Here is a 25,913-nt window from a genome sequence, read left to right on the forward strand (position 1 = left end):
CACAACCAATGTACTGGATGATTGGCTCTGATGCTTTAGAGATCTAATGTTCTCTCTCTGTTTCTCTCGCTCTATCTCTCTCTCTCTGTCTGTCAGCTCCCAGAGGGCAGTACTAGTGTGAGTGCCTGTCTCCCTCCCGTCCCTCACCTGGCCTGCTGCACCATGGACAGCCTCTACCTGCTGATGGGCAGAGAACTGGAGGAACTAGAAGAGGTGCCATCAGGGAACGTACTGGGTACGTACTCAAACACCTACACCTACTTGAAGTGAATGGTCTTTTGAAAGGTTCATGCATAATAGGATATTAACTTGTTATCCAATGTTATTTTTACTGCACGAATAAAGGTGAAAGTTACATCTTTCAGAGTTCTTTGAAAGGCCCAGTGCCGTCAGACGTGATTTTCCTGTGTTTTATATATATATTTCCACACTGAATAATATTGTGAAAATATGGTAATGCATTAGTGTAAGCGCTGTTTGAAAATATTTCAGTCTGTTCTGGTGTGATGGATTTTTGGCCTTCCATGGTGACATCACCATGCAATAAATTAATCCAAACCTCTCTGCCAATAAGAGCAAGTTTTCAGTTTTACCCTCCCCACTCATACCATACCCAGACAGTCTTAGCAAAATTCTTGCTTGAGAAATTGCACTTGGCTAAGAAGCTATTTTTTTGTTTGTTTTTTTGACAATTGTTATTGAAAACAATCACAGTCAGGTACTTAATTGTTACCCAGAAATTATTTGAGATTAAAAACGGCTGCATTGGACCTTTTAAAGCTAGAATTCTTAGTTGCTACATACATTTTTTAAAACGGATAAATTAATGATTCTTGAAGAATATAACTTGTACATTTCTCATGATCATGTCGTACCCAATCAGAACCCAAAATATAAGCTTATTTTACTCCAATGTTTGTAAACAATGTGAATGTAAACACTGTACAGTCTCAACATGGTTGAAACTATCATTTTAATACTATTAACGGTCGGTCCTTGCATCCTTAGCTCTGTCTATGAATTTGATTTGAGTGGTTACATTTCTCCAGGCCCATCCCTCAGTTTTGGAAGGTGTAAGTGTAAATGTGTGTGTGTGTGTAAGTGTAAATGTGTGTGTGTGTACGTGATCACTTTGCAGATCTCTACATTCAATTACTGACAGGGAAACTTTTTGCCTTGCCTATACCATTAGGACATTATGAAATAGATGTGCATTAGCCATATTGACTGTACAGCAGCTGTCTAATGCCCTTATCGTGGAGAAGATGATTTATCATGTAGTGGTCCTGTCAGCACCAGACTACACATCCAGTTCATCATGTAGTGGTCCTGTCAGCACCAGACTACACATTCAGTTCATCATGTAGTGGTCCTGTCAGCACCAGACTACACATCCAGTTCATCATGTAGTGGTCCTGTCATCACCAGACTACACATCCAGTTCATCATGTAGATGTCCTGTCATCACCAGACTACACATCCAGTTCATCATGTAGATGTCCTGTCAGCACCAGACTACACATTCAGTTCATCATGTAGTGGTCCTGTCAGCACCAGACTACACATCCAGTTCATCATGTAGTGGTCCTGTCAGCACCAGACTACACATCCAGTTCATCATGTAGTAGTAGTGTCAGCACCAGACTACACATCCAGTTCATCATGTAGAAGTCCTGTCAGCACCAGACTACACATTCAGTTCATCATGTAGAAGTCCTGTCAGCACCAGACTACACATCCAGTTCATCATGTAGAAGTCCTGTCAGCACCAGACTACACATCCAGTTCATCATGTAGTTGTCCTGTCATCACCAGACTACACATCCAGTTCATCATGTAGTTGTCCTGTCATCACCAGACTACACATCCAGTTCATCATGTAGTAGGCCTGTCATCACCAGACTACACATCCAGTTCATCATGTAGTAGGCCTGTCATCACCAGACTACACATCCAGTTCATCATGTAGTAGTCCTGTCATCAGCAGACTATACATCCAGTTCATCATGTAGTGGTCCTATCATCAGCAGACTACACATCCAGTTCATCATGTAGTGGTCCTGTCATCACCAGACTACACATCCAGTTCATCATGTAGTGGTCCTGTCATCACCAGACTACACATCCAGTTCATCATGTAGATGTCCTGTCAGCACCAGACTACACATTCAGTTCATCATGTAGTAGTAGTGTCAGCACCAGACTACACATCCAGTTCATCATGTAGTGGTCCTGTCAGCACCAGACTACACATCCAGTTCATCATGTAGTGGTCCCGTCATCACCAGACTACACATCCAGTTCATCATGTAGTTGTCCTGTCATCACCAGACTACACATCCAGTTCATCATGTAGTAGGCCTGTCATCACCAGACTACACATCCAGTTCATCATGTAGTAGGCCTGTCATCACCAGACTACACATCCAGTTCATCATGTAGTAGTCCTGTCATCAGCAGACTATACATCCAGTTCATCATGTAGTGGTCCTATCATCACCAGACTACACATCCAGTTCATCATGTAGTGGTCCCGTCATCACCAGACTACACATCCAGTTCATCATGTAGTTGTCCTGTCATCACCAGACTACACATCCAGTTCATCATGTAGTAGGCCTGTCATCACCAGACTACACATCCAGTTCATCATGTAGTAGGCCTGTCATCACCAGACTACACATCCAGTTCATCATGTAGTGGTCCTGTCATCACCAGACTACAAATCCAGTTCATCATGTAGTGGTCCCGTCATCACCAGACTACACATCCAGTTAATCATGTAGTAGACCTGTCATCAGCAGTCTACACATCCAGTTCATCATGTAGTGGTCCTGTCATCACCAGACTACACATCCAGTTCATCATGTAGATGTCCTGTCAGCACCAGACTACACATCCAGTTCATCATGTAGTAGTAGTGTCAGCACCAGACTACACATCCAGTTCATCATGTAGTGGTCCTGTCATCAGCAGACTACACATCCAGTTCATCATGTAGTGGTCCTGTCATTAGCAGACTACACATCCAGTTCATCATGTAGTAGGCCTGTCATCACCAGACTACACATCCAGTTCATCATGTAGTGGTCCTGTCATCACCAGACTACACATCCAGTTCATCATGTAGTAGGCCTGTCATCACCAGACTACACATCCAGTTCATCATGTAGTAGACCTGTCATCAGCAGACTACACATCCAGTTCATCATGTAGTGGTCCTGTCATCAGCAGACTACACATCCAGTTCATCATGTAGTGGTCCTATCATCAGCAGACTACACATCCAGTTCATCATGTAGTGGTCCTGTCATCAGCAGACTACACATCCAGTTCATCATGTAGTGGTCCTATCATCACCAGACTACACATCCAGTTCATCATGTAGTGGTCCTGTCATTAGCAGACTACACATCCAGTTCATCATCAAGACAGGAAAGACAGGGTCCTGAAAAGTTTTTTGTTTGTTACTGAGTTTAGTACACTACCGTTGGCCACCATTGGTGAAGAGTAGTGCACTATGTTGGGAATAGGGTACCTTTTCAGTACGCTACCCTAAGGCGCCGCTGATTGCTGCTAGTATGAAGCTATCATCATGTTGCCGGTCATTACAAGCCTATAAAGAGCAATGGGAGATTTATTTTGTCTGATGAAGAGCCACCATGAGTCCCAAATAGTACCCGATCTCTTGTTTTCTGCATTGCTTTTGACTGGGCCCATAGAGCTCTGGTCAAAGCAGTGCACTATATAGGTAATAGGGATATTGGACTATGCATTATCATCCAGTTTAATCTGCTTAGATAATGGACGCTATCGAGATCTGACAATTCAATAATGTTTCTACAAATGCATTGTTTTGTTATGCATCTTAATGTCTGATCAGCTTTTCCTGACCAAGATGGACCATTTTCTATCATACCAATGTCCATTCTAGTGTTTTATATGTAATTGTAAACTGGGCGGTTCAAGCCCTGAATGCTGATTTGGCTGACTGCTGTGGTATATCAGACAGTATACCACCGGTATGACAACATTTTATTTTTACTGCTCTAATTACATTGGTAACCAGTTTATAATAGCAATAAGGCATCTCAGGGGTTTGTGATATATGGCAGATACCCCCATGGCTAAGGGCTGTATCCAGGCACTCCGCGTTGCGTCGTGCTTAAGAACAGCCCTTAGCCATGATACATTGGCCATATACCACACCCCCTCGTGCCTTATTGCTTAATTCTATGATGGACACTATTTTCTTGGATATGGTGAAAATAAAGGATCCTTCATTGTAGTATTGTGAGTAATACTGTTTAGTGTATAGAAAATCTAGCCAAGTAACTGATTATAATAGGACAGTTATCCATGTGGAAAAACACACACACAACACAACACACAGGACACACACAGAGTTGGCCATGTGGGAACCATCATGTCCTCTCCTGGTAGTTGAGTGTGGGCGAGGGGAAGAAACCGTTGAAACGTCAGTGTGTAAACTCAGCCAGACTGTGGTCGCGTGCACACACACACACACACACACACACAGGCTGTGGTCCTGATTAGAGCCTCCTTATTCTCTGACGGGTGGAAGAGTTCGCTGGAGAGGGGAAAGGACACACACCAGCTTGCCTGCATCTGATATCGGCGACTAATAATCCCCACCTCATGACGAGACACACATAGCACGACCACATGACAAAGCAAGCTCTGTGTGTGAGAGACCCACTCAAAGATATCTCCCCTAAACAAGAATCAGACCTATACCACCCGGGTAGAAATCACTACATCACACACACACACACACACACACAAAGGGAAAGTAGCGTGCTGTAGAGCCATTGTGCGGAGCTCTCTCCTCTGTTTCCTTCCAGCTGTTAGAGAAAACTGATTCAGGAAATGAAGACCTCCATCACTGTTTAACTATGACATTATAGTCCACACACCACACCCATTGCTGATATTATTTGACCGTAAGTGAGCTTTTATGTTCTGAGAACGTCTCCCTTTATGTCGATGCCATTTCAGAGATCAACGAGCAGAAAACTGCCTCTCTGATTCCTCTTTGATTTATATCGTGCCCTATTTATTGTGATAAATATATACAGTGGGCTCCAAAATTACTGGCAATGCACAAATAATACTTAAAAAAATATAAACAATACAATTATAGAGAGAAACTCAAAACACCAACGTGAGAAATACTGTACTTTATTAATGTTTCAATGGAACCAACCAAAATCATTCAATTATTTAATACAAAATAAATGTAACCAAAATCAAGGTTTCATAATAATTGGCACTCCTCATTTAGTACTTAGTGCAACCACCTCTGGCAAGAATAACAGCATGGAGTCTTTTCCTGTAATGTTTGACAAGGTTAAGGAACACATTTGGAGGGATTTTGGACCATTCCTCTATGCAGATCCTTTCAAGATCCTTCACATTCTTGGGTTTGCGCTTATCAACTGCCCTCTTGCAATCAGCCCACAGGTTTTCGATTGGATTGAGGTCCAGCGACTGAGATGGTCATGGCAGAACATTGATTTTGTTGTCACAGAACCATTTCTGTGTGGATCTTGAGGTATGTTTCGGGTCATTGTCTTGTTGGAAAGTCCACCTACGGCCAAGTCCCTGCCTTCTGGCAGAGGCAACCAGATTGTCAGCCACAATTGCGTGATACTTGGTAGAATTCATTATGCCATCAATCTTAACCAGTGCCCCTGGACCTCTGGAATTTAACAGACCCAAAACATCACTGACCCCCCTCCATATTTCATCATGGGTATGAGGTGCCTCTCCTTGAATGCATCTCTGTTTCGACGCCAAACATGCCGATGCTGTATCTGACCAAAACGTTCAATTTTGGTCTCATCTGACCAGAGCACATTTAAATGATGTTTGGCAAACTCCAAGCACTTGCGTCTGTGTCTTGAGGTCAGAAAGGGCTTTCTTCTGGCAACCCTTCCAAAGAGCCTGTGGATGTGGACCCCAAGACACCACCAAGGCCTACAATTCTTGGAAAATTGCAGAAAATGATGTCATGGCTTTAGAAGCTTCTGATAGGCTAATTGACATAATTTGAGTCAATTGGAGGTTGTTTACATACACCTTAGCCAAATACATTTAAACTCAGTTTTTCACAATTCCTGACATTTAATCCTAGTGAAAATTCCCTGTTTTAGGTCAGTTAGGATCACCACTTTATTTTAAGAATGTGAAATGTCAGAAAAATAGTAGAGAGTGACTGATTTATTTCAGCTTTTATTTCTTTCATCACATTCCCAGTGGGTCAGAAGTTTACATACACTCAATTAGTATGTAGTAGCATTGCCTTTAAATTGTTTAACTTGGGTCAAATGTTGGGGGGGGGGGGGGGGGAGAGCGAGAAAGGCCCATTCTTCCTGACAGAGCTGGTGTAACTGAGTCAGGTTTGTAGGCCTCCTTGCTCGCACACGCGTTTTCAGTTCTGCCCGCAAATTGTCTATAAGATTGAGGTCAGGGCTTTGTGATGGCCACTCCAATACCTTGACTTTGTTGTCCTTAAGCCATTTTGCCACAACTTTGGAAGTATGCTTGGGGTCATTGTCCACCTGGAAGACCCATTTGTGACCAAGCTTTAACTTCCTGACTGATGTCTTGAGTTGTTGCTTCAGTATATCCACATAATTTCCCTTCCTCATGATGCCATCTATTTTGTGAAGTGCACCAGTCCCTCCTGCATCAAAGCTCTCCCATAACATGATGCTGCCACCCTGTGCTTCACGGTTTGGATGGTGTTCTTCGGCTTGCAAGCCTCCCCCTTTTTCCTCCAAACATAACGATGGTCATTATGGCCAAACAGTTCTATTTTTGTTTCATCAGACCAGAGGACATTTCTCCAAAATGTACGATCTTTGTCCCCATGTGCAGTTGCAAACCATAGTCTGGCTTTTTTATTGCGGTTTTGGAGCAGTTGCTTCCTTGCTGAGCGGCCTTTCAGGTTATGTCGATATAGGGCTCTTTTTACTGTGGATATAGATATTTTTGTACCTGTTTCCTCCAGCATCTTCACAAGGTCCTTTGCTGTTGTTCAGGGATTGATTTGCACTTTTCGCACCAAAGTACGTTCATCTCTAGGAGACAGAACCCGTCTCCTTCCTGAGCGGTATGCGTGGTCCTGTGGTGTTTATACTTGCGTACTATTGTTTGTACAGATGAACCTTCATGCATTTGGAAATTGCTCCCAAGGATGAACCAGACTTGTGGAGGTCTTGGCTGATTTATTTTGATTTTGATGTCAAGCAAAGAGGCACTGAGTTTGAAGGTAGGCCTTGAAATACATCCAAAGGTACACCTTCAATTGACTGAAATTATGTCAATTAGCCTATCAGAAGCTTCTAAAGCCATGACATCATTTTCTGGAATTTTCCAAGCTGTTTGAAGGCACAGTCAACTTAGTGTATGTAAACCTCTGACCCACTGGAATTGTGATAGAGTGAATTATATGTGAAATAATCTGTCTGTAAACAATTGTTGGGAAAATGACTTGTGTCATGCACAAAGTAGATGTCCTAACCGACTTGCCAAAACTATAGTTTGTTAACAAGAAATTTGTGGAGTGGTTGAAAAACAAGTTTTTTTTTATGACTCCAACCTAAGTGTATGTAAACTTCCGACTTCAACTGTGAATGTGTGTGTGTGTGTGTGTGTGTGTGTGTATATATATGTATGTGTGTGTGTGTGTGTGTGTGTGTGTGTGTGTGTGTATATATAGATAGATAGATAGATATCTCATAGCCCATATCCTGGTTATGAATAGCCCATTTCCTAGTTCTGGATAGTCCTTGGAGTGTGACTGACATGGAGATGACCCTGACTTTGCCTCTTCTTGTGGTGGGTGGGCGGGCCTGCTCTCGTCCTATCTGACCGTATGGCTCATCACCGTGCCCACTGAAATACTGCTGAGTTTCCTCCATCGGCCACAAAACATCCTCCTAATCATTCATGCCTCCAGCTGCTTTTTAATATCGTTCACATAGCAAATGGCACCCTATTCCCTACATCAAGACACTCCAACCCTTTTCCTGGAGAGCTACCCTGTAGGTTTTTGCTCCAACCCCAGTTGTAACTAACCTGATTTAAGTTTATCAACCAGCTAGTTATTAGAATCCAGAGGGCTAGATTACAGTTGGATTAGCAGCCAGCATATTATTTCATTACAATCCTCCTCACACTCCTCGATGCAACAGTCTCCCTCCAGACCCATTCATTTAATTTGATTTCTCAGCTTCAAAGACTCAGCCACAGTGCTTTGATCCCCTGCTAGTATTATAGGATTATAGAATAATTCAATTATAAGATCTTATACCAAACATCCGCATGTATTCGCTCACATCATCAATGTGATTTCTGGCTCATGAATATTGAAACACTGAGGTGATATTTGAGTGGTAGTAGTAGAAATGCTGATGGACCCCCCCCCCCCCACAGATTTTAAATGTTTTTTACTTTTATAAATGCTTTAACTTTATGAAGAGTGGATTGTTGTTTTATTCATCACATTTTGGGGGGTGACACTTGTCGTGTCTTTGGCTATGCCGGATTAAGTGATATGACATGCTATTCTCTAAAATAATTTATCCGTAATTAATTTCACCTGATGGAGCTAATCATGTAAATGTAATTAACTAGAGAGTCGGGCACCACAAAATAATATTTATAGAGCTGTTATCCTCCGAATAAACTCTTAAAGACCTAGTAATATTTTACATTAATAGCAGTCAATATTAATCGTCCTCTTAATTCAGTCTCATCTGAAAGTTGTAAATTCTTGGTTATCTGCACGAACCCTGGCTAACAATTTGAATCAGCAATACAAAATTGGGTTTAATTATTTATTTACTAAATACCTAACTAATCACACAGAATTACACATACACATAATTAAATCATAACTTGATTACAAATTACGTCATAAAGGAAAATGTCCCTAGCGGGCAGAACAGATATGACAGCTTGTTACACAAAGAAAATGTTTGAGTGAAAGAGCGGGAAGACTGAGGGACACAGGGAGAAGCTGTGCTATCGTAACTACAGTATCTTATGCATTCTAAATTACCGCCCATTTGGAAAAGGAAAATGCAATAAATATTTACTCTGAGCTGTGCTTCGGTAGGTTGGTGGTAGATGGAAGGCCGTGTTGCCAAACCGAGTCCTTTTGAAGAATGTCTCTGGTTGTCAATTGGATACGTTGTAGTAACGTCGTTGGGTGATAGACGGGACACTCTGTCTGTTCCTTCCTTACCCTCGTTGCATCTGCTGTTGCTAACTCAACGGCTAGGAGTATCACTTCTGTAGTGAATAAGAGTTCAAAGTTCATACCATTCGCAACCAAAGCTCACGCTGATGTTGGCTTCATTCTGTAGTTATTATCTGAACCATTCTGACATTGGACCGTCGTCCTACATCCTCGGAACAGGAGGTTATATTGTCGTCAAGGGCTTATATAGGAAGGGAGAGGAGGGCGTGTTTGAAAAGTTTTATAGCCCATGTCCCTTCACAGGGGTGGGCCACTGATTGAGCAGAGCCCTATCTTATAAAAACCCAAATCTCACATTTTAGAAGCTAAAATCACATTTCATCCCATCACGAAAAATGTCATATTCAAACATTTAAATTTAACAACAATTCCATGTGAATCCGATAACTCTGATGTGTAGACTTTCCACTGTATGTCATCTTATCATTGATGTGAATGTCTCAGATGACAACCGAACTGACATCATATTCATTAAGTACCACCGCATATGTTCCATTGGTCGGATTACCAAAATATAGTTCATTTCCCCCCACCTTCTGATGTTCCCAGAATCTCTATGTTAACCAAGGGTTTTGTAAATGTAACCTCAGTAGGATAGAGAGAGGAAAAAGGGGGGAAGAGGTATTTATGACTGTCATAAACCTACCCCCCAGGCCAACGTCATGACACACTGTTTTGATCAAAAACTTTTGATTATTAGATCAAATACTGTAAATAGTTTTATTCATAGTTTGAGGCAACAAGACTTAATATGAAAAATAGATCTCTCTCACAGCTCTCAATAGCCTACATTGAGAACAAGTTGCCTTTCTTTGCTTGTATTTCACCATTGAGCAGTCTTTAGCTTTTTGATCTGTTATATTCTGATTTTTTTAATTGTGCATTTATATTTTAGGAGATATTGAATTCAGTCTTAAACTTTCTTTGTTACCGTAAGTTTATTACCGTCAAGCACATGAACAGTAGATCAGCGACTGCTAGTAGTACATTTAAACAGTCGTTACCAGCTTCACTCTCCACTGCTGTCAATAGAAAACACACATGTATACTTTACTACATTGGACATTTTAGTCATTTAGCAGACGCTCTTATCCAGAGAGACTTACAGGAGCAATTATGGTTAAGTGACTTGCTCAATGGCACGTAGATAGATTTCACCTAGTCAGCTCGGGGATTCGAACCAGCAACCTTTCAGTTACTGGCCCAACGCTCTTAACCACTTGACTACCACCCAGCCTGTACATTTGTCAAAAATAAATAAATAAACCTAGTTGTGGGATAACGCCATGATTACATCGGTGCCAAGTAGAAGATGGCTGGTGCGTTTAATGTTTATCTAGTTAACGCCAATAGTTTGTCGCTCTGGTTAGAGACGTGGGCAGAATCAAACTCAGACACACACAAACTTTCATCACACCACAATGGGACCCAGCTGTATAGAAACCTAACAAAGAAAGAGAGTTTGAAGTCGTCGTCCAAGTAGTTGCTCCACAGGGAAAGAGAAGAGGGAGAAAGCGGCAGTAGAATGAATAAAGTTGATTCAACGCCAGGCAGCTTTAGGAAAACATTTGTCTTGCGTTAGGCCTGAGCCACTCTGCCAGCAGTGAGAGGAGACAACTCAGATCTGTTGAGCAGTAGGGAGGGAGTGCACTGATCTGATCTCAACCACACCACATCACACCAGCGCTCTGACACCATTAACCAGTATAGTCCAGTACACCCCGGTGTGGGCCAGTATAGCCCAGTACAGTCTAGTCCACTGTATAGCCCAGTCCAGTGTATAGCCCAGTATAGTCTAGTACAGTGTATAGTATAGCCCTGTATAGCTCATTATAGACCAGTTCAGTATAGCTCTATATAGACCAGTTGAGTATAGCTCTATATAGACCGGTTCAGTATAGCTCTATATAGACCGGTACACTCTAGTTCAGTGTAGCTCATAGGTCAATAGTTTAGTATGGCTCATTATAGACCAGTACAGTCTAGTTCATTATAGACCGGTACTGTCTAGTTCATTAAAAACCAGTAGTTTATTCTAGGTTAGTATAGCTCATTATAGGTCAGTACAGTCTTTCAGTATAGTTAATTATGAACCAATAGTTTATTCTAGTTTACTATAGCTCAGTTTAGTATAGCCCCATACACTACCCACCACTGCGACCTGTATGCTCTCGTTGGCTTCATATTTGTTGCCAAACCCACTGGCTCCAGGTCATCTATAAGTCTTTGCTAGGTAAAGCCCCGCCTTATCTCAGCTCACTGGTCACCATAGCAGCACCCACCCGTAGCACGCGCTCCAGCAGGTACAGTGGGGGCAAAAAAGTATTTAGTCAGCCACCAATTGTGCAAGTTCTCCCACTTAAAAAGATGAGAGAGGCCTGTAATTTTCATCATAGGTACATTTTTATGAATTTATTTGCAAATTATGGTGGAAAATAAGTATTTGGTCACCTACAAACAAGCAAGATTTCTGGCTTTCACAGACTTGTAACTTCTTCTTTAAGAGGCTCCTCTGTCCTCCACTCGTTACCTGTATTAATGGCACCTGTTTGAACTTGTTATCAGTATAAAAGACACCTGTCCACAACCTCAAACAGTCACACTCCAAACTCCACTATGGCCAAGACCAAAGAGCTGTCAAAGGACACCAGAAACAAAATTGTAGACCTGCACCAGGCTGGGAAGACTGAATCTGCAATAGGTAAGCAGCTTGGTTTGAAGAAATCAACTGTGGGAGCAATTATTAGGAAATGGAAGACATACAAGATCACTGATAATCACACAAGATCTCACCCCGTGGGGTCAAAATGATCACAAAAATTCCAGAACCGCACGGGGGGACCTAGTGAATGACCCGCAGAGAGCTGGGACCAAAGTAACAAAGCCTACCATCAGTAACGCACTACGCCGCCAGGGACTCAAATCCTGCAGTGTCAGACGTGTCCCCCTGCTTAAGCCAGTATATGTCCAGGCCCGTCTGAAGTTTGCTAGAGAGCATTTGGATGATCCAGAAGAAAATTGGGAGAATGTCATATGATCAGATGAAACCAAAATATAACTTTTTGGTAAAAACTCAACTCATCGTGTTTGGAGGACAAAGAATGCTGAGTTGCATCCAAAGAACACCATACCTACTGTGAAGCATGGGGGTGGAAACATCATGCTTTGGGGATGTTTTTCTGCAAAGTGACCAGGACGACTGATCCGTGTAAAGGAAAGAATGAATGGGGCCATGTATCGTGAGATTTTGAGTGAAAACCTCCTTCCATCAGCAAGGGCATTGAAGATGAAACGTGGCTGGGTCTTTCAGCATGACAATGATCCTAAACACACCGCCCGGGCAACAAAGGAGTTGCTTTGTAAGAAGCATTTCAAGGTCCTGGAGTGGCCTAGCCAGTCTCCAGATCTCAACCCCATAGAAAATCTTTGGAGGGAGTTGAAAGTCCGTGTTGCCCAGCAACAGCCCCAAAACATCACTGCTCTAGAGGAGATCTGCATGGAGGAATGTGCCAAAATACCAGCAACAGTGTGTGAAAACCTTGTGAAGACTAACAGAAGACGTTTGACCTCTGTCATTGCCAACAAAGGGTATATAACAAAGTATTGAGATAAACTTTTGTTATTGACCAAATACTTATTTTCCACCATAATATGCAAATAAATTCATTAAAAATCCTACAATTAGATTTTCTGGATTTTTTTTCCCTAATTTTGTCTGTCATAGTTGAAGTGTACCTATGATGAAATGAAATTACAGGCCTCTCTCATCTTTTTAAGTGGGAGAACTTGCACAATTGGTGGCTGACTAAATACTTTTTTGCCCCACTGTATATTTCAATGGTCACCCCCAAAGCCAATTCCTCCTTTGGCTGCCTTTCCTTCCAGTTCTCTGCTGCCAATGACTGGAACGAATTGCAAAAATCACTGAAGCTGGAGACTTATATCTCCTCACTAACTTTAAACACCAGCTGTCAGAGCAGCTCACAGATCTGTACACAGCCCATCTTTAAATAGCCCATCTGTAAATAGCCCATCCAACTACCTTATCCCCACACTGTTATTTATTTATTTTGCTCCTTTGCACCCCAGTATCTCTACTTGCACATTCATCTTCTGCACATCTTTCACTCCAGTGTTTAAATGCTAAATTGTAATTATTTTGCCACTATCGCCTATTTATTGCCTTACCTCCCTTATCTTACCTCATTTGTACACACTGTATATATACTTTTTTTCCTATTGTGTTATTGACTGTATGTTTGTTTTATTCCATGTGTAACTCTGTTGTTGTTTGTGTCGCACTGCTTTGCTTTATCTTGGCCAGGTCGCAGTTGTAAATGAGAACTTGTTCTCAACTAGCCTAATTGGTTAAATAAAGGTGAACTAAATAAATAAATCTAAATTATTGGTCAGTACAGTCTAGTTCAGTATAGTTCATTATAAACCAATAGTTTATTCTAGTTTAGTATAGGTCAGTACAGTCTAGTTCAGTTTAGCTCATTATAAACCGTGTAGTTTCAGTCCTGGATGCTGAATGTTTATATCAGACAATAAATCATGGGTATGAAGCAAAAATACTTTACTTTGTATTTATGTTGGGTGCCAGTTTATAATACCAATAAGGCACCTCAGGGGTTTGTGGTTTATGGCGAATATACCACACCTTCTCGGGCCTTATTGTTGAATTATAGTTCAGTCTAGTCCAGTATAGCTCAGTACAGTACCGTTTTTACCTATGAATGTGATTATACAGAGAGTCAGCAGTTTTAAGTTGGTGTCCACCTCACCGAGGACTTGACATGGACCAACAACACCACCACTCTTGTTAAGAAGGCACAACAGCATCACTACTTCCTAAGGCTTAAGAAATTCAGCGTGCCACCCCGGGTCCTCTCCAAATACTACCGCTGCACCAACGAGAGCATCCTAACCGGTTGCATCACAGCCTGGTATGTAAATTGTTCTGTCCACGACTGCAAGCCCTCCAGCGGGTTGTGAAGATGGCCCAGTACGTCCCAACCCATCCTGGACATCGACTCAAAATGGTGCCTGAGAAAGTCCCGCAGCATCTTCAAGGGCCCCACACAGCCCAGCCACGAACTGTTCACTCCCATACCGTTGGTATCGAAGCATCAATCAATCAAATGTATTTATAAACCCCACTTACATCAGCTGATGTCATAAAGTGCTGTATAGAAACCCAGCCTAAAACTCCAAACGGCAAGCAATGCAGGTGTAGAAGCACGGTGGCTATGAAAAACTCCCTAGAGAGGCCAGGACCTAGGAAGAAACCTAGAGAGGAACCAGGCTATGAGGGTGGCCAGTCCTCTTCTGGCTGTGCCGGGTGGAGATTATAACAGAACATGGCCAAGATGTTCAAAAGTTCATAGATGAGCAGCAGGGTCAAATAATAATAATCACAGTGGTTGTAGAGGGTGCAACAGGTCAGCACCTCAGGAGTAAAAGTCAGTTGGCTTTTCATAGCCGACCATCAAGAGTATCTCTACCGCTCCTGCTATCTCTAGAGAGTTGAAAACAGCAGGTCTGGGACAGGTAGCGCGTCCGGTGAACAGGTCAGGGTTCCATAGCCGCAGGCAGAACAGTTGAAACTGGAGCAGCAGCTTGTCCAGGTGGACTGGGGACAGCAAGGAGTCATCAGGCAAGGTAGTCCTGAGGCATGGTCCTAGGGCTCAGGTCTTCCGAGAGAAAGAAAGAAAGAAGGAGAGAAAGAGAGAATTAGAGAGAGCATACTTACATTCACACAGGACACCGGATAAGACAGGAGAAATACTCCAGATTTAACAGACTGACCCTAGCCCCACGACACAAACTACTGCAGCATAAATACTGGAGGCTGAGACAGGAGGGGTCGGGAGACACAGCCCCCACACAAGTAGAGGGATATCTTAGACCACCAACTTACCATCTTGAGACAAGGCCGAGTATATCCCACAAAGATCTCCGCCACGGCACAACCCAGGGGGGGGCGCCAACCCGGACAGGAAGATCACGTCAGTGACTCAACCCCTCCTAGGGACGGCATGGAAAAGCACCATTAAGCCAGTGACTCAGCCCCTGTAATAGGGTTTGAGGCAGAGAATCCCAGTGGAGAGAGGGGAACCGGCCAGGCAGAAATAGCAAGGGCGGTTCGTTGCTCCAGAGCCTTTCCGTTCACCTTCACACTCCTGGGCCAGACTACACTCAATCATAGGACCTACTGAAGAGATGAGTCTTCAGTAAATACTTAAAGGTTGAGACCGAGTCTGCGTCTCTCACATGGATAGGCAGACAATTCCATAAAAATGAAGCTCTATAGGAGAAAGCCCTGCCTCCAGCTGTTTGCTTAGAAATTCTAGGAACAGTAAGGAGGCCTGCGTCTTGTGACCGTAGCATACGTGTAGGTATGTACGGCAGGACCAAATCGGAAAGATAGGTAGGAGCAAGCCCATGTAATGCTTTGTAGGTTAGCAGTAAAACCTTGAAATCAGCCCTTGCCTTAACAGGAAGCCAGTGTGGAGAGGCTAGCACTGGAGTAATATGCAAACATTTTCTGGTTCTAGTCAAGATTCTAGCAGCCGTATTTAGCACTAACTGAAATGTATTTAGTGCTTTATCCGGGTAGCCGGAAAGTAGAGCGTTGCAGTAGTCTATGAATTTTTCTAAATCATTTTTGGACAAAGTTTCAGATTTTTTGCAATGTTACGTAGATGGAAAAAGCTGTCATTGAAACAGTCTTGATATGAGTAACGCCGAGGTCCTTCACAGTTTTATTTGAGACAACTGTACAACCAACCATCAAGATTAATTGTCAGATTCAACAGAAGATCTCTCTTGTTTCTTGGGATCTAGAACAAGCATCTCTGTTTTGTCCGAGTTTAAAAGTAGAACATTTGCCCGCCATCCACTTCCTTATGTCTGAAACACAGGCTTCCAGGGATGGCAATTTTGGGGCTTCACCATGATTCATCAAAATGTACAGGACAAGTCTCTGAATATCCGTAAGTGGCATGAGGTCTGATACGAACAGGCTCAGACAGCAATCAGACTGCTGAACATTTAAACTGGACTGACGATCTGCACTGACTCTCTGCACTTAAGCACACATGCACTCACTCACGCACACAGTTATGCATTCATCTCCACACACACACACACACACACACATACACATTGCCTTCGGAAAGTATTCAGACCCCTTGACTTTTTTCCAGATTTTCTTTAGGTTACAGCCTTACTCTAAAATTGATAAAATAGTTTTTTCCCCCTCATCAATCTACACACAATACCCGGCAATGACAAAGCAAAAAATATATTTTACTTAAAACACTTTACTCACTTTGTTGAAGCACCTTTGTGAGCGATTACAGCCTCGAGCCTGTAATGACATTACAAGCTAGGCACACCCTGAATTTGGGGAGTTTCTCCCATTCTTCTCTGCAGATCCTCTCAAGCTCTGTCTGGTTGGATGGGGTGCGTTGCTGCACAGTTATTTGTAGGTCTCTCCAGAGATGTTTGATCGAGTTCAAGTTTGGGCTCTGGCTGGGCCACTTAAGGATATTCAGAGACTTGTCCTGAAGCCACTCTTGTGTTGTCTTGGCTGTGTGCTTAGGGTCGTTGACATGTTGGAAGGTGAACCTTCACCCTAGTCTGAGGTCTCTGAAGCAGGTTTTCATCAAGGATCTCTCTGTACTTTGCTCTATTCATCTTTCCCTCAATCCTGACTAGTCTCCCAGTCCCTGCCCCTGAAAAGCATCCCTACAGCATGATTCTGCCACCAACATGCTTCACTGTGGGGATTGTGCTAGGTTTCCTCCAGACATGACACTTCGCATTCATGCCAATCTTGGTTTCATCAGACCAGAGAATCTTGTTTCTCATGGTCTGAGCGTCTTTAAGTGCCTTTTGGCTAACTCCAAGCGGGCTGTCACGCAGTCGTGGGTGAACAGGGTGTACAGGAGGGGACTAAGCACGCACACCTGAGGGGGGCCTCGTGTTGAGGGTCAGCGTGGCGGATGTGTTGTTGCCTACTCTCACCACCTGGGGGCAGCCCGTTAGGAAGTTCGGGATCCAGTTGCAGAGGGCTGTTCAGTCCCAGGGGCCTGAGCTTAGTTATGAGCTTGGAGGACACTATGGTGTTGAATGCTGAGCTGTAGTCAATGAACAACGTTCTCACATAGGTGTTCCTCTTATCCAGGTGGGAGAGGGCAGCGTGGAGTGCAGTAGAGATTGGGAATCTGATTGGGTGGCATGCAAATCGGAGTGGGTCCAGTATGTCTAGGATGATGGTGTTGATAGGAGCCATGATCAGCCTTTCGAAGCATATCATGGCTACCGATGTGAGTGCTATAGGGCGATAGTCAATTAGGCAGGTTACCTTGGTGTTCTTGGGCAAAGGGACTATGGTGATCTGCTTGAAACGTAGGTATTACAGACTGGGTCAGGGAGAGGTTAAAAATGTCAGTGAAGACACTTTTTGTACACGTCCTGGTAATCCATCTTGGCCCGCGGCCTTGTGAATGTTAACCTGTTGAAAGGTCTTACTCACATCGGCTATGGAGAGCGAGCTCACACAGTCGTCCGGAACAGCTGGTGCTCATGCATGGTTCAGTGTTGCTTGTCTCAAATCGAGCATAGAAGCCATTTAGCTCATCTGGTAGGGTTGCGTCACTGGGCAGCACACGGCTGGGTTTCCCTTTGTAATCCGTGATAGTTTGCAAGCCCTGACAAATTTGACGAGTGTCAGAATTTAACAAATTTTACTATCTTAGTCCTATATTGACTCTTTGCCTGTTTGATGGTTCGTCGGAGGTCGTAGCAGGATTTCTAATGCTTCGATCACACCAACAGCATCACTGGTACTTCCTGTTAGAGTTTTTGCTTGTAAGCAGGATTCAGGAGGATAGAGTTGTAGTCAGATTTGCCAAAGGGAGGGTGAGGGAGAGCCTTGTGTGTGGAGTAAAGGTGATCAGGAGTTTTGTTGCCTCTAGTTGCACAGGTGACATGCTGGTCAAACAGATTTCAGTTTCCCTGCATTAAAATTACCAGCCATGAGAAATGCTGACTTTTGGTGTGCATTTTCTTGTTTGGTTATGGCCTTATACAGCTCGTTGAGTGCGGTCTTAGTGCCAGCATTGGTTTGTGCTGGTAAATAGGCAGCTGTGAAAATATAGATAAACTCTCTTGGTAAATAGTGTGGTCTGCAGCTTATCATGAGGTAGTCTAACTCAGGGGAGCGAAAGCTTGAGACTTCCTTAACATTTAGATATCTTGCACCAGCTGCTCTTAACAAGGAGACACACCCCTCCGTCTTAATCTTACCCGAGGCTGACGTCCTATCTAGACGATGCATGAAGAAACCCGCGAGCTATACTATATTGTCCTTGTCACACGGAGTTCATCCAATTTGTTCTCCAGTGACTGCACATTCGCCAGCAGAACAGAGGGCAATGGCGGTCTATTTGTTCGCCAACGTAACCTCGTTAGGAGGCCGCCTCACACACAAAATAGCAGAATTGGTCAGGAGCCTGTAAAACGTCTGCTATCCACTTCAGCGTCATCTTCAGTGTGGGACATGTCACCCTGGTGATCTAACCCTGAAGAGGATGTGACTCTAGGGGGCACAGATGTCTCGGTTAGACCCTCGCAGTGGTTGAGTCAGGGGCATGTGTTTGGTGTGTGTGTGTCTGTACCTGTTATAGAGGGATTGAGTAGGGTGAGATTAAGTTGTTTTGGCACGTGAGATGGGCTCCGGGGGGGGGGGGGGGCTGTGGGGGTGTGTATATTTCCGCCAGAGCCACTCAATCATCTCTTATTCAACCGTCCTTGATACACTTTCACGTCCCAGTAGAAACCCTGCTGCTGCATTCAGACAGTCATCTAACACTTCTCTACTCCCCCCCAGAGTTTATTGACCAGCTCTCTTCTCTTTCTTTCCTCTTCTTATCCTCCCATGCACCTTCTCTCTTTATCTTGCTCTCTTTCTTTCTAGCTCACTCGCTCTCTCGGTTCCTTCCCCTCTTATTTTCCTCTCTCTCTCACCTTCTCCCTCCTCCATCTCTCTCTCTACATCTCTCCTGTATAACCTAGATTTGAAACTTTCCTGAAAATGCAGCCTTTGAGGGAGTGTTGTTAAGGATTCTCTTTTTCTCTTTTTGGGAGAGAGATGAGGGAGAGAGATGAGGGGGAGAGATGAGGGAGAGAGATGAGGGAGTGGGAGAGCAAGTGAGGGAGTCGGAGAGAGAGCAAGAAAAAAAGAGGGAGAGGGAGACCGCAGGGTAGAAGGGGGGATCCCCCGTTGACTTGCCTTCTCCGTTTCATTGTCTGTCTTTGCGTCAGTGCTGTTGAGGGTTGCAAAATTCCAGTAACTTTCCCAGGTTTTCCAGAAATCCTGGCTGGAAGACATCGGATTTCCTGCTTATTCCCCTCTAATTTCAGGACTCTTCCAACCGTGATTTCTGGAAAACCTGGGAATTTTGGAAAATTACTGACATTTTTCAATCCTAGAGCTGTTAGTGTTTTTCTCTGCTCCCGGTGTCTAGACCATAGTTTATACACTTTATTGTTTTAATCAGTACACCTCTGGTTTGAATACATCATCCTGAAGAAGGCACAGTGATGCTGAAACATTGCTGTTTTACCCAATAAATTACTGTGAGTTTATATATAGAGTGTGTAACTCTTTATTTTTTATAGCTTACAGTTTATTTGCTGTTAGTCAGCATCTCAACACTAAATAATTTTCTCTGGGTGTGCTCCAGGTCATGCTTTTTAATGGAATACATTAAACCAACATATTTTGGGGTGTCTTCGGCAGCAGGTAGCCTAGCGGTTAGAGGGGCAAGCCAGCAGCAGGATGGTTGCCAGTTCGAATCCCTGGTCTAACCGGAAAAATTGTGCGGGGAGTGATCTGGCAGCTGAAGGGTTGCTGGTATCAAATTCTAGATGCCATTGCCTGTCGTTGTGCCCTTGAGCAAGGCACTTAAACCCACAACAGCTGGTCAACAGGTTCCGTAGTTTGGCAGCACCCCTCCAACCTGTGTGTGAGTCTTTTAGAGAGGTTGGGGTAAAGCGGAAGTCAAATTTCCGTTGGACCTTGTCTACAAATGGACGAATAAAGTGATCTTAGTCTTGGTGCCTAGGACAGGGTCTTACTATCTAACATGACATCTCTACATCTTAACCAGTACATCTCTGGTTGATCCTTTTAAAATGCTGTGTTAAGACCCACTGATGGGTCATGGGTAATAGGATTTGGATCTGGGAGCGACTCGGGATGGGACTGGATCCTAGTATCTAACATCTGTCTTGTGTACTTCGTCGGGTCACATGGACAACTAGCAGCTCTAGGTGGGTCAGTTAAATGGGAGGGAACCACTGGCCTAGATGGCTGCTAGATACCTGGAGGATGAGCTGTTGTCATCTTAGCTACTAAGACAGGTCAGTGGTGTTTGTGTGTGTGTGTGTGTGTGCGTGTGTGCATGTGTCCTTGTGATCTATTGTCTTTTGTGTCAAGTGCTCAAGCTAGAAGTTGCCCTTAGCCACAGATCTAGGCTCAGCTTACCATCCCTCACAGCTTACCTTAACCATTAGGTGGTGGAGTACACACTGACTTCAGATCAGTGTGCAAGGCAAGGGTCATTGTACTCTATATCCCTTCAGCTGTCTCTGCATGTTGCGTCAGCAGGCCAGTAGATAGTGTTGGAGCTGGGCTGGAACAAAGCCTGTACGTTATCGTATCCCCTATTGTGAGCTACAAAGTGCGCTAGGCTGCTCCCTCTTTCAATGTCTTTAACTGCATCCCAAACTGCACCCTGTTCCCTATATAGTGCACTAGTTTCAACCAGAGCCCTGTGGACCCTTAGTCAAAAGTAGTCTACTAAAGATGGAAGGGTGCCATTTCAAACGAAGCCAGTGTCTTTGTCTCAGATGGCCTTGTACCGTAAGTGGCGTTTGCCGGCCAGTAGATGGAACCAGAGAGGTGGCTAAAGCCATGCCTCGCCACGTGGTTGTCTGGCTCTCCCTTCGACATGTTCTGTCAGACAGAGAGAGGACAAAGCACTGAGAAAGACAGACTGTTAGCAGTTGCAGACATAGATACAGTATCGGCTTCAAAGGTTTCCGTAGGCCCAGGTAGATAAAGATAGATATATACAGTACCAGTCAAAAGTTTGGACACCTACTCATTCAAGGGTTTTTCTTTATTTTTACTATTCTCTACATTGTAGAATAATAGTGAAGACATCAACACTATGAATTAACACATGGAATCATGTAGTAACCAGAAAAGTATTAAACAAATCAAAATATATTTTATATTTGAGTTTCTTCAAAGTAGCAACCCTTTGCCTTGATGACAGCTTTAATCAAAGTGTATTTGTCATTTTCCGAATACAACACCGTGAAATGCTTACTTACAGGCTCTAACCAACAGTGCAATTTTTAAGTAAAAAATAGGTATTAGGTGAACAATAGATAAGTAAATAAATAAAAAACAACAGTAAAAATATAGTGAAAAATAACAGTAGCGAGGCTATATACAGGCACCGGTTAGTCGGGCTAATTGAGGTAGTATGTACATGCATGTATAGTTAAAGTGACTATGCATATATGATAAACAGAGAGTAGAAGCAGTGTAAAAGAAGGGTAGGGGGGCGGGACAATGCAAATAGTCCAGGTAGCCATTTGATTACCTGTTTAGGAGTCTTATGGTTTTGCACACTCTTGGCATTCTCTCAACCAGCTTCATGGGTTAGTCACCTGGAATGCATTTCAATTAACAGGTGTGCCTTGTTAAAAGTTAACTTCTTTCCCTTAAAACCTCTCTGGGATATGTGGGACGCTAGAGCCCCACCTGGCCAAAAGCCAGGGAAAATGCAGAGTGCCAAATTCAAATAAATTACTATAAAAATCCAACTTTCATTAAATCACACATGCAAGATACCAAATTAAAACTACACTTTTTGTGAATCCAGCCAACATGTCAGATTTCAAAAAGGCTTTTCGGCGAATGCAAACGATGCTATTATCTGAGGATAGCACCTCCGTAAACAAAGAGAGAAACCATATTTCTACCCTGCAGGCGCGACACAAAACGCAGAAATAAATATATAATTCATGCCTTACCTTTGACGAGCTTTTGCCTTACCTTTGACAAGCTTCTTTTGTTGGCACTCCAATATGTCCCATAAACATCACAAATGGTCCTTTTGTTCGATATATATCCAAAATGTCCATTTATTTGGCGCATTTGATCCAGAAAAACACAGGTTCCAACTTGCTCAAAGTGACTACAAAATATCTCAAACGTTACCTGTAAACTTTGCCAAAACATTTCAAACTACTTTTGTCATTAAACTTTAGGTATTTTTTTATGTAAATAATCGATAAAATTGAAGACGGGATGATCTGTGTTCAATACAGGAAGAAAACAAACTGAAGCTAGCTTTCTGGTCACGTGCCTCTATCTAACAGTACACTTCAAGTGACCCTCGTTCAAGATGGCCGTACTTCTTCATTACACAAAGGAATAACCTCAACCAATTTCTAAAGACTGTTGACATCCAGTGGAGGCGATAGGAACTACAAGAAGGTCCCTTAGAAATCTGGATTCCCAATGAAAACTTATTGAAGAGAAAAAAAATTCTGAATGGTTTGTCCTAAGGGTTTCACCTGATATATAAGTTATGTTATACTCACAGACATGATTCAAACAGTTTTAGAAACTTCAGAGTGTTTTCTATCTAAATCTACTAATAATGTTATATGTTATATGTTATATTATAATAATGCAATAATGCATATGTTATCTTCTGGGGATGAGTAGCAGGCAGTTGAATTTGGGCTTGCATTTCATCCGTACGTGAAAATACTGTCCCCTGTCACCAATAAGTTAATGTGTTTGAGCCAATCAATTGTGTTGTGACAAGGTAGGGGTGGTATACAGAAGATAGCCCTATTTGGTAAAAGACCGAGTCCATATTATGGGAAGAACAGCTCAAATAAACAAAGAGCAAAGAGAAATGACAGTCCGTCATTACTTTAAGACATGAAGGTCAGGCAATGAAAGTTTCTTCAAGTGCAGTTGCAAAACCATCAAGTGCTGTGATGAAACTGACTCTCATGAGGACGGTCACAGGAAAGGAAGACCCAGAGTTCATTAGAAATACCTGCCTCAGATATTGCAGCCCAAATAAATGCTTCACAGAGTTCAAGTAACAGACACATCTCAACATCAACTGTTCAGAGGAGACTGCGTGAATCAGGCCTTCGTGGTCGAATTGCTGCAAAGAAACCATTACTTAAGGACACCAATAATAAGAAGAGACTTGCTTGGGCCAAGACACACGAGCAATGGACATTAGACTGATGGAAATCTGTACTTTTGGTCTGATGAGTCCAAATTTTGTTTCCAACTGCTATGTCTTTATGAGAGGCAGAGTATGTGAACAGATTATCTCTGCATGTGTGGTTCCCACCGTGAAGCATGGAGGTGGAGGTGTGGGGGTGCTTTGCTGGTGGCACTGTCAGTAATTTATTTAGAATTCAAGGGACACTTAGACAGCATGGCTACCACAGCATTCTGTAGCGATATCCCATCTGGTTTGTGCTTAGTGGGGCTATAATTTGTTTTTCAATAGGGCAATGGCCCAACAAACCTCCAGGCTGTGTAAGGGCTATTTGACCAAGGAGAGGGATGGAGTGCTGCATCAGATGACCTGGCCTCCACAATCACCCGACCTCAACCCAATTAAGATAGTTTGGGATGAGTTGGACCGCAGAGTGAAGGAAAAGCAGCAAAGAAGTGCTGATTTCAAGACTGTTGGAAAAGCATTCCAGGTGAAGCTGGTTGAGAAAATGCCAAGAGTGTGCAAAGCTGTCATCAAGGCAAAAGGTAGCGAAAAATCTAAAATATATTTTGGTTACTACATGATTCCATATGCATTATTTCAACGTTTTGATGTCTTCACTTTATTCTACAATGTAGAAAATAGTAAAAATAAAGAAAAATGCTTGAATGAGTAGGTGTCCAAACTTTTGACTGGTACTACATACATACATACATACATACATACATACATACATACAGTGCCTTGCGAAAGTATTCGGCCCCCTTGAACTTTGCGACCTTTTGCCACATTTCAGGCTTCAAACATAAAGATATAAAACTGTATTTTTTTGTGAAGAATCAACAACAAGTGGGACACAATCATGAAGTGGAACGACATTTATTGGATATTTCAAACTTTTTTAACAAATGAAAAACTGAAAAATTGGGCGTGCAAAATGATTCAGCCCCTTTACTTTCAGTGCAGCAAACTCTCTCCAGAAGTTCAGTGAGGATCTCTGAATGATCCAATGTTGACCTAAATGTATAATGATGATAAATACAATCCACCTGTGTGTAATCAAGTCTCCGTATAAATGCACCTGCACTGTGATAGTCTCAGAGGTCCGTTAAAAGCGCAGAGAGCATCATGAAGAACAAGGAACACACCAGGCAGGTCCGAGATACTGTTGTGAAGAAGTTTAAAGCCGGATTTGGATACAAAAAGATTTCCCAAGCTTTAAACATCCCAAGGAGCACTGTGCAAGCGATAATATTGAAATGGAAGGAGTATCAGACCACTGCAAATCTACCAAGACCTGGCAGTCCCTCTAAACTTTCAGCTCATACAAGGAGAAGACTGATCAGAGATGCAGCCAAGAGGCCCATGATCACTCTGGATGAACTGCAGAGATCTACAGCTGAGGTGGGAGACTCTGTCCATAGGACAACAATCAGTCGTATATTGCACAAATCTGGCCTTTATGGAAGAGTGGCAAGAAGAAAGCCATTTCTTAAAGATATCCATAAAAAGTGTCGTTTAAAGTTTGCCACAAGCCACCTGGGAGACACACCAAACATGTGGAAGAAGGTGCTCTGGTCAGATGAAATCAAAATTGAACTTTTTGGCAACAATGCAAAACGTTATGTTTGGCGTAAAAGCAACACAGCTGAACACACCATCCCCACTGTCAAACATGGTGGTGGCAGCATCATGGTTTGGGCCTGCTTTTCTTCAGCAGGGACAGGGAAGATGGTTAAAATTGATGGGAAGATGGATGGAGCCAAATACAGGACCGTTCTGGAAGAAAACCTGATGGAGTCTGCAAAAGACCTGAGACTGGGACTGAGATTTGTCTTCCAACAAGACAATGATCCAAAACATAAAGCAAAATCTACAATGGAATGGTTCAAAAATAAACATATCCAGGTGTTAGAATGGCCAAGTCAAAGTCCAGACCTGAATCCAATCGAGAATCTGTGGAAAGAACTGAAAACTGCTGTTCACAAATGCTCTCCATCCAACCTCACTGAGCTCGAGCTGTTTTGCAAGGAGGAATGGGAAAAAATTTCAGTCTCTCGATGTGCAAAACTGATAGAGACATACCCCAAGCGACTTACAGCTGTAATCGCAGCAAAAGGTGGCGCTACAAAGTATTAACTTAAGGGGGCTGAATAATTTTGCACGCCCAATTTTTCAGTTTTTGATTTGTTAAAAAAGTTTGAAATATCCAATAAATGTCATTCCACTTCATGATTGTGTCCCACTTGTTGTTGATTCTTCACAAAATACAGTTT

General features: G+C 42.9%; 1 protein-coding gene across 1 annotated transcript in view; it reads left to right on the plus strand.

Moving 5' to 3' along the window:
• LOC110515557 (elongation factor-like GTPase 1) overlaps positions 1 to 25,913 on the plus strand; it is a 109,418-nt gene that overhangs the window by 27,060 nt on the left and 56,445 nt on the right. Inside the window, exon 15 of the mRNA XM_090222840.1 lies at positions 97 to 235. Coding sequence (XP_090078966.1) covers positions 97 to 235 — 139 coding nt within the window. The remainder of the gene's footprint in view (positions 1 to 96; positions 236 to 25,913) is intronic.

The sequence above is a fragment of the Oncorhynchus mykiss genome, chromosome 26, assembly GCF_057628025.1.
Source record: "Oncorhynchus mykiss isolate SJ-2025 chromosome 26, ASM5762802v1, whole genome shotgun sequence".
Classification (NCBI taxonomy): Eukaryota; Metazoa; Chordata; class Actinopteri; order Salmoniformes; family Salmonidae; genus Oncorhynchus; species Oncorhynchus mykiss.